This window comes from Leopardus geoffroyi, chromosome A3 (genome assembly GCF_018350155.1).
Source record: "Leopardus geoffroyi isolate Oge1 chromosome A3, O.geoffroyi_Oge1_pat1.0, whole genome shotgun sequence".
Classification (NCBI taxonomy): domain Eukaryota; kingdom Metazoa; phylum Chordata; class Mammalia; order Carnivora; family Felidae; genus Leopardus; species Leopardus geoffroyi.
In genome coordinates, this window is record NC_059336.1 from 118,473,231 (window position 1) to 118,490,838 (window position 17,608).

At 44.9% G+C, this 17,608-nt stretch overlaps 1 protein-coding gene across 1 annotated transcript; it reads right to left on the bottom strand.

Annotated features, from left to right (window-relative positions):
- Positions 1-6,581: 6,581 nt before the first annotated feature.
- On the bottom strand, positions 6,582-16,957 carry GCKR (glucokinase regulator). Its single transcript, XM_045443801.1, is given in 19 exon segments — positions 6,582-6,973; positions 7,065-7,162; positions 7,355-7,451; positions 7,825-7,901; positions 8,290-8,387; positions 8,664-8,774; positions 9,648-9,753; position 9,862; positions 10,962-11,067; positions 13,348-13,442; positions 14,420-14,473; positions 14,652-14,718; positions 15,074-15,150; positions 15,452-15,505; positions 15,508-15,525; positions 16,153-16,221; positions 16,412-16,546; positions 16,548-16,568; positions 16,898-16,957. Coding segments are annotated over 19 exon segments (1,458 nt in total). The 3' UTR covers positions 6,582-6,859.
- Positions 16,958-17,608: the final 651 nt, after the last annotated feature.

Sequence of the window (17,608 nt, forward strand, 5' to 3'; positions counted from 1 at the left end):
TACTTTATCCTAAAACCAAAATCTGGGTGTGCGTGGGTAGCTCAATCGGTTAGACGTCTGACTCACAGTTGCGTGAGTTCAAGCCCTGCATCAGGCTCTGTGCTGACAGGGCAGAGGCTGCTCGGATTCTCTCTCTCTCTCTTTCTCTCTCTGCTCCTGCCCCATTTGTGTGTGCTCTCTCTCTCTCTCTCTCAAAATAAATAAACTTAAAAAAAAAAAATCTGGCTCTTAAAAGTCACCTTACTGCCTGAAAGTTCCAGTGAACTTCAGAGGTTTTAGTTGGGTACTTCTCAGGCACAAGGGGGAGCCCACTGTCTACTATCAGAGTCTTATGTATAGCCACTGAAGAGCTGGTTTGGGTCTGTGATGAGCAAGGGTGACTTTGATCAAAACAGATGACAGCGGAGGTGCAAAATGGACAGACTGAGGTTTCCAGTGTCTGTCGCATCCTGCCACCAAAGGCTGTTCAGCACCCCCAGGGTTCCTTATGATTGTTCCCCTTACAAACTTGGACAGGGGATGCAACTCTCACTTCAGGGTCTAATGTGTGGATGTAGTTTTCATTCTAGTGACAAAGATCCTGTCATGCCTAACAGGGACTGTTTTTCTGAGTGGCCTATGTTGGGGGCACAACTTCTTCCCTTTTCCTCTGGAATTAGCTAAATTCCCACCTCTCCCGATTCTATGCGGGAGCAGCACGTACGTGCGTGTGCGTGCACATACGCGTCTACATGTGTGTTGGGGGGGGGGTGGATACAGAGATGCTGGAGTAAGGTCTGGATTAGTGGCCAATGAAATGGGCTTGGGGGGCAGGGGGAAGTAAAGAAACAAACCTGCTCTTGAGACCAACCCATGCCACCCATCTTGTCCCACCTCTAATTTATTAACTCGGATCTACTGAGCTTGGAAGATTAACTTTCCAAAACAAGACATTTAGTTTTGTTTCTAGAATCAGAACATGCCAGTGAAAGCGGGGACCACTGGGTCAAAAGCAAGAACTACCCCCAAACTTTCCCCACCCTGGGCTGCGGGTGGCCCTGGGATTGGGCCTCTCCTCCCACCACAAGTGCTGCTAGCCCAACAAGCCTCCGTGGGCTTCACTTCACTTGCCCAGAAACACCAGTTCGCTGAAGGGCAGGCTCTAGGCTTGATGATGTTGGAAATCAACATTCTCACCAAGGGAAAACAGGAAGGAGAAGACCGTATGTATATTCTCCTATGTGTATATATAAGTACATATGTGAAAAGAACATATACAGTTAACCCTTGAACAAGGGTTTGAACTGCACAGTTCCGCTTATATGTAGATTCTTTTTTTTTTTTTTTAATTTTTTTTTCAACGTTTATTTATTTTTGGGACAGAGAGAGACAGAGCATGAACGGGGGAGGGGCAGAGAGAGAGGGAGACACAGAATCGGAAACAGGCTCCAGGCTCTGAGCCATCAGCCCAGAGCCTGACGCGGGGCTCGAACTCACGGACCGCGAGATCGTGACCTGGCTGAAGTCGGACGCTTAACCGACTGCGCCACCCAGGCGCCCCGATTCTTTTCTTTAAATACACTGTGGTACTGTAAATGTATTTTCCATATGATTTTCTTAACGTTCTTTTCTCTAGCTTACATTATTATAAGAATACAGTATATAATACATATAACATAAAAAATATGGGTTAATTGACTGTTTATATCATCAGCAAGGTTTCTGGTGAACAGTAGGCTATTAGTGAAAAGTTTCTGAGGAGTCAAAAGTTATATAGAGATTTTCAACTGCATGGGGTGTCAGTGTCCCTAACCCCCACATTGTTCAAGGGTCAACTGTATTTCCTTGTTCTTTCTACTGAAAAGGCCAAGAGGCAAAGTCATCAGTAGCAGTGAGCCTACCCAGCACCTAGGTTTCTAAATACAGCAGTACCCACTTATCCACAGGATAAGTTCCAGACCCCCCAGTGGATGCCTGACACCAAGGATAGTACTGAATCATATGCATACTATGTTTTTTCCTATACATACATACCTATGATAAAATTTAGTTTATACATTAGTCACAGTAAGAGATTAACAATAACTAATAACAAAATAGAACAATTGTAATATACTCTAATAAAAGTTATGTGAATGTGGTCTTCCTCTCTCAAAATATCTTACTGTACTATACTCATCCTTCCCCCTTCTTATGACAATGTGAGATGATAAAATGGCTACGTGATGAGATGGAAAGAGGGGAATCACACAGGCATTGTAACGTAGCGTTAGGCTACTACTGACCTCCTGGCAATCCGTCAGCGGGATCATCTGCTTCTGAACTCTATTTGATTAGGGTAAAGGAAACCGTGGAAAGCAAAACCATGGAGAAGGGGGGACTGCTGTACCAATCCCCACTGACAACCACCAGGGCTCCTTGAAAATTACTGATTCCAGCCAGGGCTGGAACCAAGGAAAGTACAGGCTGAACCTGGGACATTTCTGTACTCCTACATAGATTGGGTACACAATTGTCCATACACACACACACATAAATAATAATTAAGGGATTTAGAAACTGAAGTGATTTCCAAAATGTCTTGTTAAGCAAAAACACAAGGCACAAAAGACTATAATATGCTACCCTTTGCATAAGAGAAAGATAATTTTTTTTTTTTCCAAAAAGAAACATAGATGGGGAGCCTGGGTGGCTGAGTCAGTTAAGTGTCCAAATTCAGCTCAGATCATGATCTCACGACCTTTGAGTTTGAGCCCCGTGTCAGGCTCTGTGCTGACATAGCTCAGAGACTGGAACCTGCTTCGGATTCTGTGTCTCCCTCTCTCTCTCTCTCTGCCCCTCCCCCGCTCACACTCTGTCTCTATTTCTCTCTCTCTCAAAAAAATTTTTTTAAACAAAACACAGCAAAGAGTGTTCAAACACTAATGGGGATATGTCACAAGGACACAGGGGCCAGCTTGAATAAACTCTCATTTTGAACATTAAAATCAATAATGACAGGAATGGATTAAAACACATTTAACAACAACAAAAAATGAATGAGTCCATACAGAGTCTAAACAAATATAGATGAGTGGGAAGAGAAGAGAAAGATTTTCTTTCCAGAAGAATGTCAACTAATAAATGTAGAAATAAGGATAGAAATAGAAAATCACCATTTTAAAACCACCATAGTAATAATTGATTCAAACAAGAACCACCAGTGCATGCTAAAACCATTGGGTGAAAGATTGCTAAGGAACGGGATACAAAGAAATCTGATACTACCTTGAGTAACTGATCAAACATAGCATCACCAATAAAGGGACTAACTGATATCAGGTGCCTCCTAATGTGATAGGCTGATAAAGGATATCAGTACTCCTATGCAGTACTCCTGCCAAAAAACTTCACCTGAATATAATGAAGAAACAATCAGGCAAATCCAAGGTGAAGCACATTCTAAAATCAAATTGGTCCAGATTTCTATGCTATCAATGTCATAAGGGACACAAAAAGCAGCTAAAGAACTCACGTAGAATAAAGGAAACTAAAGAGACCTGATGACTAAATGCAATGCATTATCTCTGATTGAATCCTAGGCCTGGAAATAAAAATAATACAAGGAGAATTGGGGAAGTTTTAATACAGTCTGCATGTTAGATAATAGTATTCACTGTCATTTTCCTGAGTGTGATAATTATATTGCAGTTACGTATGCAAATGTCCTTGTTCTTAGGGGACACAGTAATTTATGTCAATTGTCATCATATCTCCCAGTATCTTTTAAATAATTCAGAGGAAAAGAGGGATGAAACAGATGTGGTAAATGTTAAAGACTGGTTAATCTAGGGAAAAGTGTATGGGTGTTCACAGTCCTATTTTTGCAATTTTCCTGTAGGGTGGAAAATTTTCAAAATAAAAGTGTGGGAGGAAAAAATGTGTGGGAGTTTACATCAAAAATATTTCTGCAACTAAAGATTTACTAATGGAAACCTCCTTATTTCAAACAATTGCTATACATTTAGAAAGATACAAACTGGATTCAAGCAAAAGACAGAAGCCATAGACACACACACAAAATATTGCTAGATGTGACTATCTAAAAATGTAAATCATCTCTACATCAAAAACATAGAAATAAAAAATAGTAATAAACTAGGGGAAAATATAGAACAGGAAAAAATGGCTGCTATCCTTACTATATACACTCCCTCTTATAATTAGTAAGAAAAATAGACACTTCTAAAAGAATGGGTGAATATTCCCAAAAGGTATGAAGAAGTAATTCAATAAAGAAAAAAAATTCAATGGCCAATATATACTTTTTTTTTTTTTTTTTTTTTTTTTTTTTTGGAGACAGAGACAGAGAGCAAGCAGGGAAGGACAAAGAGAGAGAAAGAAAGACAGGATCCCCAGCAGGATCCCCACCGGCAGCACAGAGCCTGACACGGGACTAGAACTTAAGAACCATGAGATCATGACCCCAGCTCAGAAGCTCAACTGACTGAGCTTCTGACTCAGAAGCTCAACTGACTGAGTCCCCCAGGCACCCTTTAATCTTTTTTTTTTAATATAATTTATTGTCAAATTGGCTTACATACAACACCCAGTGCTCATCCCAACAAGTGCCCTCTTCAATGCCCATCACACACTTTTCCATAGTCATCAAAGGAATATGAATTAAAACAACACTGAGTGCTTTTTGTTCTGTTTCGCTTTCTTTGCTGATTAGTGAAGATTAAAAAGAACAATGCTACCCAGTATTCAAAGGGTATGGGGGAACAAGCAATTTTCTACTTTGTTTACAAACCTTATAGATCACTTTGACAACCTGTATCCAAAAGCCTTGGAGCTCCTGGGTGGCTCAGTCGGTTATGCATCTGACCCTGGCTCAGGTCATGATCTTGAGGAGGTCCAAGAGCTCGAGTCCCATGGAGCCCCGAGTCAAGCCTGGGGTCAGGCCCTGTGCTGACAGGTCAGTGCCTGGTGCCTGCTTCAGATTCTGTCTCCCTCTCTCTCCACCCCTCCCCTGCTTGTGCTCTCACTTTCTCTCAAAAAATAAACATTAAAAAAATTTTAATTAAAAAAAAAGCCTTAACATTTTACACACCTTTTGGCCCAGTGATTCCACTTTTGAGGTTCATCCCAGGGCTTATTATCCTCATGAAACAGTCAAATACATGTAGAAGGATGTTCAGTGCTGTATTTTGATTAAAGCCATGATATCGAAACTATCTACAATGTCTAACAATGGAGGGAAAAGTGAACAAATTATGGTACATCCATACAGCAGGATACTACATTAACATTAAAAACGATGATGTGGATATAATTGTGCAGAAAGGTGCTCATAATTTTCAATGAAGAGAAGCAAGTTAAAAACACCATGTCAAATATGGTCCTATTTTTGTATAAATATACTTACATTTGCATAAAAAGTCTAGAGGGACATTCTCCATAATTTGTCTAAGTGGTTTTTGGGAAGAAGGCTGTTATGGATACTGTTTTCCTTCTTTTGATTTCTGTATTTTCTAAAGTTTTTACAATGAAAATATTGCTATTATAATTACAATTTTCTTTAAAAATACAGATATCTTTCAAAAGATCACAGGTTAACACTCTCTACTATATCCCCTAACCCTGGAATAGTACCTGGCATGTGATATGTGTATAAAAAATATTTGTTGAATGAATAATAAAAGAATCTGGCTCAACTCACAGGTATGGCCAAAGTGTATATTGTACAGCGAAATCAACCACGGACTTAGAGTCACAAGACTGGGGTTCCAGTCCTGACTCCTGCTTTAGTTGTGTGGCCATGATTATAATCCCTTAATCTCTTAGTTTCAACTTCCTTATTTGAGATATGGGGGACATTAAACATACATCCTTTAGGAGACTGTTATAAAAACTGATATTATAAATGAAATACCTTGCAAAGTGCAGAGGCCTACATGTGTATTAGGTATGATGACTGTATAATAAACCCTGTAAGTGTGGAGAGGTATATCACATAAAGGAGGAGCCTAGACAATGTGGGTTTAATCAGAGAAGACTTCTTAGAAGATGTGAGATCTCAAAGGAGACAATGAATGTGGAAGGTATGCCAAAAAGTAAAGATGTGACGAATGAACAGCATTTGGAAGGGAAGATAAAGATACATGTTGGAAGGAGCATGGATCCCCTGGCTCAGGGGGAGAAGGGCTTCTGGTGAGTTCTGAGTACAGGTAAGGCAACATTCCAGCTGTTGTCTGCTCGAGTTAGGAAACTTCCTGGAGGAGGTGATCTGAATAATGGATGAGACCATGGCTCTCTAGGGCGAACCTTCAGGGCCCTCGTTGGGCCCTGTGGATGGTAAACAGGTGTTGAATGAGAAAACTGAGGGCCAGAGACATAAAACTGCTTTCTTTCTCGGGCCACAAAGCACAGCTGAACTGACACCCAGATGTCCTGATGTCCACTTCAAACTCTAAACTGCAAAGTGCACCCAGGGTGATTATTATTTCTGTGGTTATCATCATGGGTGTACCAGATTATAATTTTACTGGTAAACAGGATCCGTATCAGTGTAATATTGCCTGCAGTGAATTCAGCATAGTAAACTTGCAAACCTATACCATAAAGACTTTTGTATAGTGAGGATGACTATGGTATTGACAGTGAACCTGTAACAAAGGGCCAATGAGTATCTGTCAAGTGATTGGTGGTCTGGCCTTTTTTGCATTTTTCTTTTTTGCATATTTCTGGAGAAAACTGAGCCACTGCCTTGGAAACTCTGACCAGTGACCTGGTAGCCCAAGAACTTGCCCAGCTGGCTTTGTGGAAGTCCAACAAAGCTTTCTACCCACTAGCCTTGAGTTTTCTAATTTCTGGAATCCCTCCTCCTCTGAGTTCTTTTCTATAGATAATACTTTCTCATGCTCCATACCTGGATAAAGTGCCCTTCATATTCGAAGAAAAGCAGTGGCCACATGATACTGATGATGGAGGGGAAGAGTTTCTTCAGAGGGGTCTGGAGAAAGAAAGAGGAAGAGAAGAAGATCTCCAGGAAGGCCTTGCTGTAACTGCCACCCACGGTTCCCTCCTAAAGGCTGGACCCTCACCGGCAGGGACTGCCCCACAGTGCTATGTGCCAAGGCCTGGAGGTTGGCAGTCTTCTCTTTCACCTGCTCCACCAGCATCTGCACCTCCATGAGGTTGTCTAGAAGGGGAGGGCACCGGAGTTGAAAGCCTGGCTGTTCAGCTGTTCTTCCTGTTACCCTGGGGTCCAGTCAGGACATATGCCCCTGTCCCTGCCTCTGAGCAAGTGCCTTAAGACCCAGAAGAACGACAGTTCCTGAGTCACTCCACTGCCTCCATCTACTCACCCCACTGCTCCCATCTTCCCTCATACCATCCAGGGTAAAAATGAAGACCACAGTGTCAATTTCTGTGAGGGATGGCAAGATGGAAGTCAGGAAGTCCTCCTGGGAGAAGGAGAACTGGGGACCCTGTGCAAAGGAAGATGAGAGTTCCCCCCATGAAAAACTCCAGCACATTGGCTTGGAGACTGCAGAGAGCCTCAGAGAACCTTTAATACAGTGTTCTTGTATATAGATGAAAGGTTCAAGGAGGTAGTGTTTTGCCCAAGATGATGCAGCAAGTTGAGGCAAGAGCATGGGACTAGAGCCAGCTTTAGAGGGCGAATCCAGAGCCTTCCACCCTCCCTGTGCTTCCCAAAAGACTCTTGACCTCTAACCCATATTCTCTTCTCTGGATGACTACCCTGTTGTACTCCCCGACCTGTGTCCACTATTCCTTACCTCCCACTCCCTGCTCACCAGTCACCTTCACAACCTCTCCCACATCCCATCATCCTCCCACCTGGTTGATGAGCTCAGCCTTCTGGTTAAACATATCACTGTGATCACCAATGAGAAAGCCACGGACATCTCGGAAATCTGGAAAGTTTAAGGAGTAAGGAAAGTTTAAGGAGTAAGTTTAAGGAAAGTAAGAGAGGAGTAATGGGCTTTATGGGAAAGAAAGGTTCCAGACATGGGGGGGGGGGGCAGATGTTAATGGGGCTTGGAGGAAAGTGGCAAGTGGGGTGTAGGGTGAGGTGTAGCATGCATGAGAGGCCACAACTAAAGCAGGGCTAGGAACTGAGGGACCAAGGCTGGAGTAGGGGTTCAAAGGAAAGAGTATTTGACTGAAATGCCTATTCATATAGAAAAGAATGGACGTTGAATGAGGAACCCTCATGGGTTGGGAGTAGGAAAATGTTTCGATAGCAGACCAACTGGTTTGCATCAGGAGGAATCAGGAAGAGAGTCTGGCCTGGGGTTCCACCAGCACCAAAGGTGTGGATACACTCCACTCCATCCATGATGGCAATGATGCCAAGGGTCTGCCAACCAACCAGGTACACTCAGCCTTTTTTCTCCAGGCTGAGAATGGGCCAGAGGTCAAGACATGAGAGATCACAGGAAAGAAAGAAAGAAAGAAAGAAAGAAAGAAAGAAAGAAAGAAAGAAAGAAAGAAAGAAAGAAAGAAAAAGCCAGGGATCAGAGAAAGATGCGTATGTCAAAGCACAGGAATAAACCAACAGAAAGCCTGCCATGACCCTCCACCATGCAGATCTGCTACCCTCACCATGTTAACATGTGTTCTAAGGACATTCCCCATCCACACCACTTCCCCCCTCCAAACACATTTCCACACACCTGGTGCTGGCTTGCTTCATAAGGGTGGCGCTCTTAGGGCTTTGGCTATAGGTCACCTGATGAGCCCGCTCAAATGTCCGCAGGATTTCCAGAAGGCATCTGGGAGAAAGGCTAGCAGTTCCCAGGGTGGGCCCAGTGCCCCCTCAGAAAGTATGAGTATTACCCCTGCCCAGGGGAAGGCACAATTCCCTTAAAAATAAGTTCTACTGGGGCGCCTGGGTGGCGCAGTCGGTTAAGCGTCCGACTTCAGCCAGGTCACAATCTCGCGGTCCGTGAGTTCGAGCCCCGCATCAGGCTCTGGGCTGATGGCTCAGAGCCTGGAGCCTGTTTCCGATTCTGTGTCTCCCTCTCTCTCTGCCCCTCCCCCGTTCATGCTCTGTCTCTCTCTGTCCCAAAAATAAATAAACGTTGAAAAAAAAATTTTTTTTTTTTTAAAGAATAATAAGTTCTACTGGCCCTTCATGGAAGTGCAGTGAGTGGACCCCGACAGCATTCCAGAAGGGCAGAAAAAGTTTCAGTGAGCAGAAAACAAAGGACAAGGGAGAAGGATAGGATCAGAGTTGGTGAGAAGGTAGGTGGAGAGTCTGGGAGCCAGGCCAGAAACCCTGGTAAGCCCCCAGCAGAATGAGCTCTTCCTGCCTGATCTGGACCATCCCTAAGTCACAGACTCTCCGAAGCTAGGTTAGTTTTGGATGTCCCAGATGGGTTCAGGGATTAGGTGCTCCAGGTGGGCACAGGGATTAGTGGGCCCTGAGGAATCCAGGGTCCACTGGAAACAATCGAGACTCTAGGACTGCGTGGTGGGAACAGTGGCATCCCCAGGCCAGCTCTTTTCCCACGGGAGGAGCGGTGGCGCCTCTCACCCTTGCTGCCACTAACCAGTCTCTGAGTCCGGACCTGCCACCCCCCAACCTGTACCATCCCACTCCCTGCCTGACTCTGAGCTTTCTCTTGTCCAGATCTTCCCTACCTCTCTGACGCTGCAATGCCCCCCGGTCCACAGTCTTGTGCGCTGCCAGTAACAGGGTTTCCAACAGGATCTTGGTAGCGTTTCCACCTTTCATCCATGATGAGCCACTGAGGTCCGGGGCTGAGGAGGTGATGACACCCAGGAGGAATTGGGGAGGAAGGAGAATCCCCGAGCTCACTAGTTAGTGATCACTGGGCACGCAGTCTGGTTAGTGACTCCCGGGCATGCGCTCTGGTTAGTGGCCCTTGGGCATGGAGTCTAGGTAGTGACTCTTGGGCATGCAGTCTGGTTAGAGGCCACTCGGCACGCATATGGCAGTACTGGTGGTGCTCAGTATGCTATGAGGAGTGCTGGGTTGAGGGCTTAACTGAGAGAAGGAGAAGAGAGAGAGTAAGGGCCACCTCTGGTCATTTCTATGGTACATTCAAGACTCTGAGGAAGAAGCCACAGGGATTGGATGTCCTGCTAGCTGGAGATAAGCGTTTTTCACTGAGGGTCTTTTTTTCCCCCAAGAACTTTCTCCCCACTCAAGGCCCCATTTTTTTAAAGAGCAGTTTTTCAATGCAAACACCACATTTCATGTTCTTCGGACAGATCAATGAAGCAGCCATTATAATGGTCCAGGTAGGTAACACGACACAGCAAACATAAAGAGATTATTGCAAAAAGCAGGACAAAGGCAGTGTCTGAGAAAAGGAGATTAAAAGCAAACAACTGCAGGCAGGAGAGGGGAGCTCCTGAGAGATGAAAGATATGGCACTCACATGTGACGTGGGGTTCCTGCCTTCCCATCTCACCAAAGGAAGAGCAAGGAGAACGTCACAGCCGTGCCCGTCACAGGCAGGGAGGGGCAGCGACAGCGATTCAGCCAAGGCTCCTGCCAACTCAAAGTGAGTATAGACGATGCCAGTGCCATGCATCCTCGATGCAGAGAAAAAGGCACAGGAGCACAGGAGGCTTGGAAGGCCCACTCAGTTTTGGAGAAGATTAGAAAGCAGAAGAATGAAACTGAATGCCATATTTTTTAAAGCCCATCTTTGAAATTAAAACACAAAAGAACAACTCTTTCTACTGATAGATGAAGAAGAGTTTCTTCAAACAGGAAACTGCCCTGGATGGCTTAGGTATTTGATGATGACTGATTTAAGAGGCAGGGTCAGGATGGAAACACATCTTAAGGTGAACAAGGAAAGGGGAAAATAGGATTTGCTTTACAACATTTTAGTTGACACACAATGCCAGGAATTCAGACCAGATGTAACAACCTAAAATTGGAGGCATTTGGGAAGTGGCAAGCATTCCCTAGGTGGGGGTGGGGAGGATCCTACCCCAATTGCAGGATTGAGCACAAAAGCTTCCTGTTTCTCTTGCAGTTTCTGCATCTGTTCTGCTACTTGTCAGAATGTCGAACGCCAGTCTTCAATGGGGTCATTTCTGGGGCCCACAGAGAGACAGAGGTGGGGAGATTATCTGTGAGGATCTCAACGAAGGGCTTCAGATGGGAGTCAGGATCAAAGACCACATTGAGATTGGGGTCCAAGGACAACAACCTCCTAGAGAGGTGTGCTTTAGAGCTCTTAGGGGCGCTGTGTCCCTGAACCCCAAAGACAAGAGTTTGTAAAACATTTAGCGATTTAATCCCAGAGCATAGCCAACTCTCAAACCTAAAACTCCAGCCTGAGACAAGAACTTTCTTGTATCCTGGTCCTTGCACATGTTCCACTGTCATGACCATACTACCCACACTCTCTGTAGGCCCCTGGAGGAGTACCTATCATCAGAATGTCAAATTGCCACCTTATTTTCAGTCGTAGGGTCCATCAGAAGCCCTTCCCATTTCCGGAAATATATTCGGGAAATCTCCCCAAATAGCAAACCCCTCACTACCTGAGGGACAAGACAACAGTTCCTCCTGAAGGAACCCAATTACAAGGTATGAGGCATAGCACCTAACAGTTGGCAAACATACCTTTAATAAATGAATCCTGAAGAAAACAATGTGCTAATGGGACAAGAGAGTAACAATCTTGTTGGCTGCGTAGGTGTAACCATGGAATCTCTGAAGAATGGGGATCTTCTGTAGTTGATCTCTGCTTGTCAATTCTGCTAGGGGATAATTAGCAAATCACCTATTGTGGCAGGAGCTCAAAGAGTTACCTTTGAGTTCTCCCTAACCTCCCCTAATCATCCCATCCCTGCAAAAGTTCTACCCCTTCTTGAACTATTTTTACATTTTTTCATCTGTATTTCTTCGAGGGCAAACAAGTTTCACATATTACATACCCATTGTGTTAAGTGTTTCCTATCATTTGTCCTCAAACTACTTCTGAAACTCCTCTCCCAGAGAGAGGAGACAGTGTTCGCTGGGTGGTTTAAAACCGAGATTCTTAAACTTGGCTAGTCATCAAAATCACCTGGGGAGTTTTGTTTGTTTGTTTGTTTTTTAAACTACCCATTTCTGAGTACCACGCCCACCCTGAGAATCAGCTTCAGGAGTTCTGGAGAGGAGCCCAAAAATCTGTATTTTTAAAATGCTTCCCAGACGATTCTGAAGATCAGCCAAGTTTGGGAGCCACTGATTTAAGGAACAACTGGAAGATCTCCACGCCTACATTGTTTGAAATCCTTCATTTCACTTAGTCACAGTGCCTGAAATTAGCATCATTTGCCGCAGATACATTTTTGGTGAAGGAGAGTCCTCCATTAAAAGGATCAGGGTTAAAAGTATCTCAGACTCATTTATATGTTCATACGAATTACACTACAAGCCTGGAATCTAGGAGTTGAGAAAAGGGCCTCAGAAAGAACCCAGCTGTCCCTCCCTCCAAGACCACCATTGAATGTGCAAAGCTGCTTTTGAGGAATCAACAAGCCTTCTCTGGAATGCTCCAGAGAAGGAAGCCTTCAGCTTCATCAGGGCGTCCACTCCAAAGGTTAATTTACAGAGTTCCCCAAACCTGCCTGTGCACCAAAATCTCCAGGGATGTTTTTAAAAAAGAAATATTTCGGGGCCTTACCCCAAACCAACAACATCAGAGCTCTCACACAAGGGGCTAAGAATCTACTTTCTTATTGCTTTAACACTCTCAAGGCAGCACATTCACAGAACCACCTGAGCACTATTAGTTTCCTATGCTGACCTTCTCTGAGATCAAAGTGACCATTCACCTAGAGAATAAGAGGGAGGTGATTTGGTGGCACAGAGTTCTCAGGAAAGGGGAAACGGGTGAGGGATTTGAGTAGCCAGAGGGGACTGAAGGGGTGCCCAGAATGACAAAAGAGAATGGATGCTAAAATAAGGGAGCTGGGCAAAGGGAGTCAGTACCCAACACTCCTTTGAAAAGACACTTGAAAGAAAGTACAGAACTTTGTGGTACGCATTTCCCTGACCCTATTCTATCTTCTAGCCCTTGTTTTCCTTGTCTCTTCCCTCCCTGTTTTGAATATATCCTTTATTGAATTTTATGTGGTCTTTGTAAGCTGCTTTTAATCTTTTCTGAAACAAGAGAATAAATCAACCAACTGACCAAAAACACAAAAATAAAAACCAAAATTCATAAGCTTAGGGACAGTCTATATTTACTTTAATATTCTGAGATGTGATTAATGAGACCATAAAAACCATGCCCTTACCTTTGTGGATTTTGGCAGGGTTCCTCTCTGCCTCCCCCTGGGGGGTTGGCCAATCATCACCGTTCATTACGCAAGGCTCACCTGGCCATGTTCACGGGGTTGAAACCGACCAGGACTGGCAAGAAGATGGTTGGGTTATCCATGCAGTAGTCCATCTGGCCAGCCACAAAGGGAGCCTGATGGTAGGGAGAGAAAAATAGGCATGATGAGAGGGGTTACTCTAGTGTTGCCCAAGGCCCATGTGCATCAGAATCCCCCAGAATGCTTGTTAGAAACGCATATTCCCAGGCCCAGTTAAGATCTACTGGATCCACATTTGAAGGGAGAGCCCAGGGCCTGTATTTTTAACAAGATCCCCCAAGGATGTCCTCTGCACGGTAAATTTTGAAAACTACTCAACTAAATTGTATGCTCCTTAAGGTCAGTGTCCTGCCCTCCTTGTGTGCCTCCTTCCACATCTGGCATCGCTGAACTCGTTTCTGTTTAGTGAATTGTTAGAATCAGAGAGCTGCAGTTGTGAGGGAAAATTTGGGTCACCTAGTCCAGTGCTTCTCAAACAGGCTACCTGGGAATCTTGTTAAAATGCAGAGTCAGACACAATAGGTCTGGGGTGGGACCTGAGATTCTGCATTTCTAGCAAATCCCAGGAGATACTGATGTCGCTGTGTGAAGACCATACTTAAGTAGCAAGGGACTGGTCCAGGGGTCAGCTCTTTCTATAAAGAGTGAGAGAGTAAGTATTTTAGGCTTTGTGGGCCCTATGATCTCTGTACAATACTCAACCCTACCGTTGTAGGGTGAAGTAGTCATAGATATTACGTAAACACAAACTGCTGTGTTTCAATAAAACTTTACTTACAAAAACAAGCAGTGGCAGGATTGACCTGCCAGTGTAGTTTGCTGACCCTGGGACTAGTCCATCTATCTTGGTTATTGAACAGATTAATACACAGGTATTCTGAAATAGGATCCTTTTCCCATTGTCCCACATTCATACAACTGGATCTTAATTAGTGAGAATAAAATCAAAATTCCTTATGCAAACCCTCTCTGTTGTCTAGCACCCACTTCATCAATCTATTTTCCATGCTATTCTATTCCCACTTCCTTTCTCCCCATAGGATAGATCCACCCAGCCTGTCTTCACACTCACAAAGAGTCTCACCGAAATGCCAGTGACAATCACCCTCTTCTTCCCAGCAGCCACCTAGGAGAGGAGGATGGGTGAAGCAGTGCCACCAGGAGGATTCTAGGATGCAAACCTATCGTGTGGGAATGTCGGGGCAGGACTGGGGAAGGGAATGGGCTTTGGCTAGATAGGGGCTTTCGTGTCATCATGAGAAGGAACAGAGGTCTCTGGTTGACTCTTAGTGGAAGACACAGACATTCTTTAGTTCCTCAATCCTGTGCAGAGCACTATCTTCTGTCCCCTCCCTAGATGCCACCACAGACCTAAGAGGACAGACTCAAGGTCAGTGGCACTGGTTTGGAAGTAGAAGCCTATGGTATATTAGGGCAGGCTGCTTTGAGAGAAGGGAATGAAGGGAAAGCTACCATTGACTGAACACCTACTATTTGCTTGGCACCATAACAGATACTCTATAGGGCTGAAAAACTCAAATACCTACAAAGGCAAGTCATATAATTTAAGTATGTGAAGGCAATAAGTGTAAGGCAATAAGAAACAATGGGGACCAAAGCAAACTGGATACAATCTCCATCTAAAAGCCTTAAAATTAAATTTCTAAAAAACACTGTCCAGGCCAAGCAAAATATTCATAGACCAACATAGACCAATTTGGCTTACCTGTCACCTCCTGCAATGAGGTAGGTATAAAGAGGTTTCTGTCCTAAACCTTTCTGACAAAGCAAAGGAGCAATTATCTTGGATTTTCGACACCTAGAGAGTAGAGACTGTGTAAGGATTCTCTCAGGCCAGTGCTTAAGCCAGTACTGCCTGGAAGCTGGCACTTAAAACGCTACTTGCAGATGATTGATTGGGGGTGGGGGGAATGGGCTGTAGAGACAGAAGATATGGGGCTCCATATGGAGTGAGATCCAGTTTGGAAGAGAGGGAGCCAGGGATAGAGGGGTCCACCTAGGAGCTTAGCTATGATTAGCTTTGTGGTCCTGAGGGTCACCCCAAGAAGGCAGAGGGAGGAAAATCAGGGATAGGGGCACTCACTGACATGAAGAATGCCATCCTGCCAGAGATGCCCCCTCCACTCAGCACCACCAGCACCCCCCCCCCTCAGGCTCCTGAGAAAGGAAAAATGCCTACGTCGTCATGGCCTAGCTCAGGTTGGAGGAAGCATGTTCTTTTCTTTGTCAGTAGCAGAACAGGAATTAGGGAGTCTTCTTAAGCCTCTTATGACAAAAGTGAACAGAACATAAGCAGTACGATGTGGCAGAAAAAAATCCTGGATTCGAGAAAGAAACTTCAGTCTGCTCCTAACTCTGGCTTAGCTACTTATTCAAACCCTTACTTATTCCAGAAAGGACCAAGCAGCTTGGTCATCAACCAATCAATCAATCAGTAATGCAGCGCTACCCAGCAATTATTAGCTGGATATATTTGGGCAAGCTACTGTGATTATTCTTTGTTTTCCTATCTGGAAAAAAAAAGGAGACAATCACACTAATTTCACAGGTTTTTGCAAAGGTAATGAGTGTGAAAGTACATGGTCAATTATAAAGTATTATGCAGATAATAGTTATTTTAATTACTGTTGATTAATAACATGACAATAAAGATCCCAGGGGGAGGACTGGGAGAAAGGAGAACTGAGATCTAGCGAAATGAGAAGTGGAGGCCAAAAAAAAAAAAAAAAAAGAGAAAGGTGGAGAGAACAGAAGTTCAGGTGGGAGCAGATGAAGAGTCAGTACCTTCAGCACTTCCTGAACTTTTCCAGCCACTTGTACCATGGTGGTCAGAATTGATTCACTATACAGTCGCTATAGGGAACACGCAGGAATCAGAAGCCAAGAAAAAGAGAGTGAATCGGGGTGGGAGAGAATGAATGTTGCGTTGGAGGGGCTTTCAGGGTTTCAGATATTAAGGACTATGGTCTCAGAGAGCAGAGGTTAAGGTGCGGTAGGGGTTGGTATCTCTATTTTCAGTGTCCAGGGAATGGGTCTGGGTCACCTGGTATGTGGGCATGACTTGCCCCTTCTCCTGGAAGATCTCAGCATCACATTGCCCCAGCAATTGAACAATTTGTTCAGCATCTGCTCTGTCCAGGTCCTGGGTCAGTGGGTTTGACTTCTCTGTGATTGGCAGGGGCTGCCTCATACCCAGACAACTAGAGGGAAAGGGGCACAAAGATACAGGCAGGAAGCCGAAGCTTCATTCATGCCTGCTGATCCAGAGGTGGGAGTGGCAGCAGGCGCAGTACTTGGACACGGATACACACACACACACACACACACACACACACACACACACATGCACACACACATCACCCAAGGATTTAGCCTGCACTTGGTACTCTGGGCCTATAAGGGAAAGAAGATCAGGAAGGAAGATGGGAAGGAGGAGGGAGAGAACAGAAACCAAGGGTGGAGGAAAGTCCAGAAAAGAAATGATTCTAGGAATCAATGCAGAAGACCAACATGGAGAAGGGGGTCTCACCTCCCACTTGCCAGGCTCTGGGGTCTCAATCACATGTTGAAACCGTTTTGTGCCCAGCATGGTCGCACGCTGTGGACACCCTGTCATGCCTGCCTCTTCAGCCACGCAAACCTTTCTGTCACACTAACTCGGCTTCCAGCTGGCAGGGCCTTATCTGAGCCACAGTGATGATTAACCCAAGTACCCTGGCCTCTCTGAGTACCACCCCCTCTGAGCACCTCTTCCTGCACCCTTTCCTGGTCAGTAGGCCCCGAGCCCACTCGTCACCTCAGGGGAGCTCCTGGGGTCCTTCTTTGCATGCATGCAGACTGCCCAGCCTCTGCTTTGCCCCTAAAGAGGAAACCTGAGGTTCATTACCCTTGCCCTTTGGACACAATGACCTCTTCTCTGGATGACCTGGAGGCTGGAAGTGCAGGATAATACTCAGGCTCAGGCTCAAGCCCAGGGCAGTGAGAATCCCTGAGCAAGAGTGCTCTGGGACCAGGATGCATCAGGAGGCCAGAGATCAGGATCTTCAGGGACAGTGGAGGTCAGAGGACCTGGACCATAGCTTGATCACATGCTCAGAACACCCAGTCCTCCCTCTTGCCCCATTTCAGTCTTTCATCTCAGAAGGAAGGCAACAGAAGCTTCAGAGCCCCAGGGGGACACACACTGAACTGGATATTACAGGAGAAAGTGCCACAGAAATAGAAATGCTGCAATGAGAAT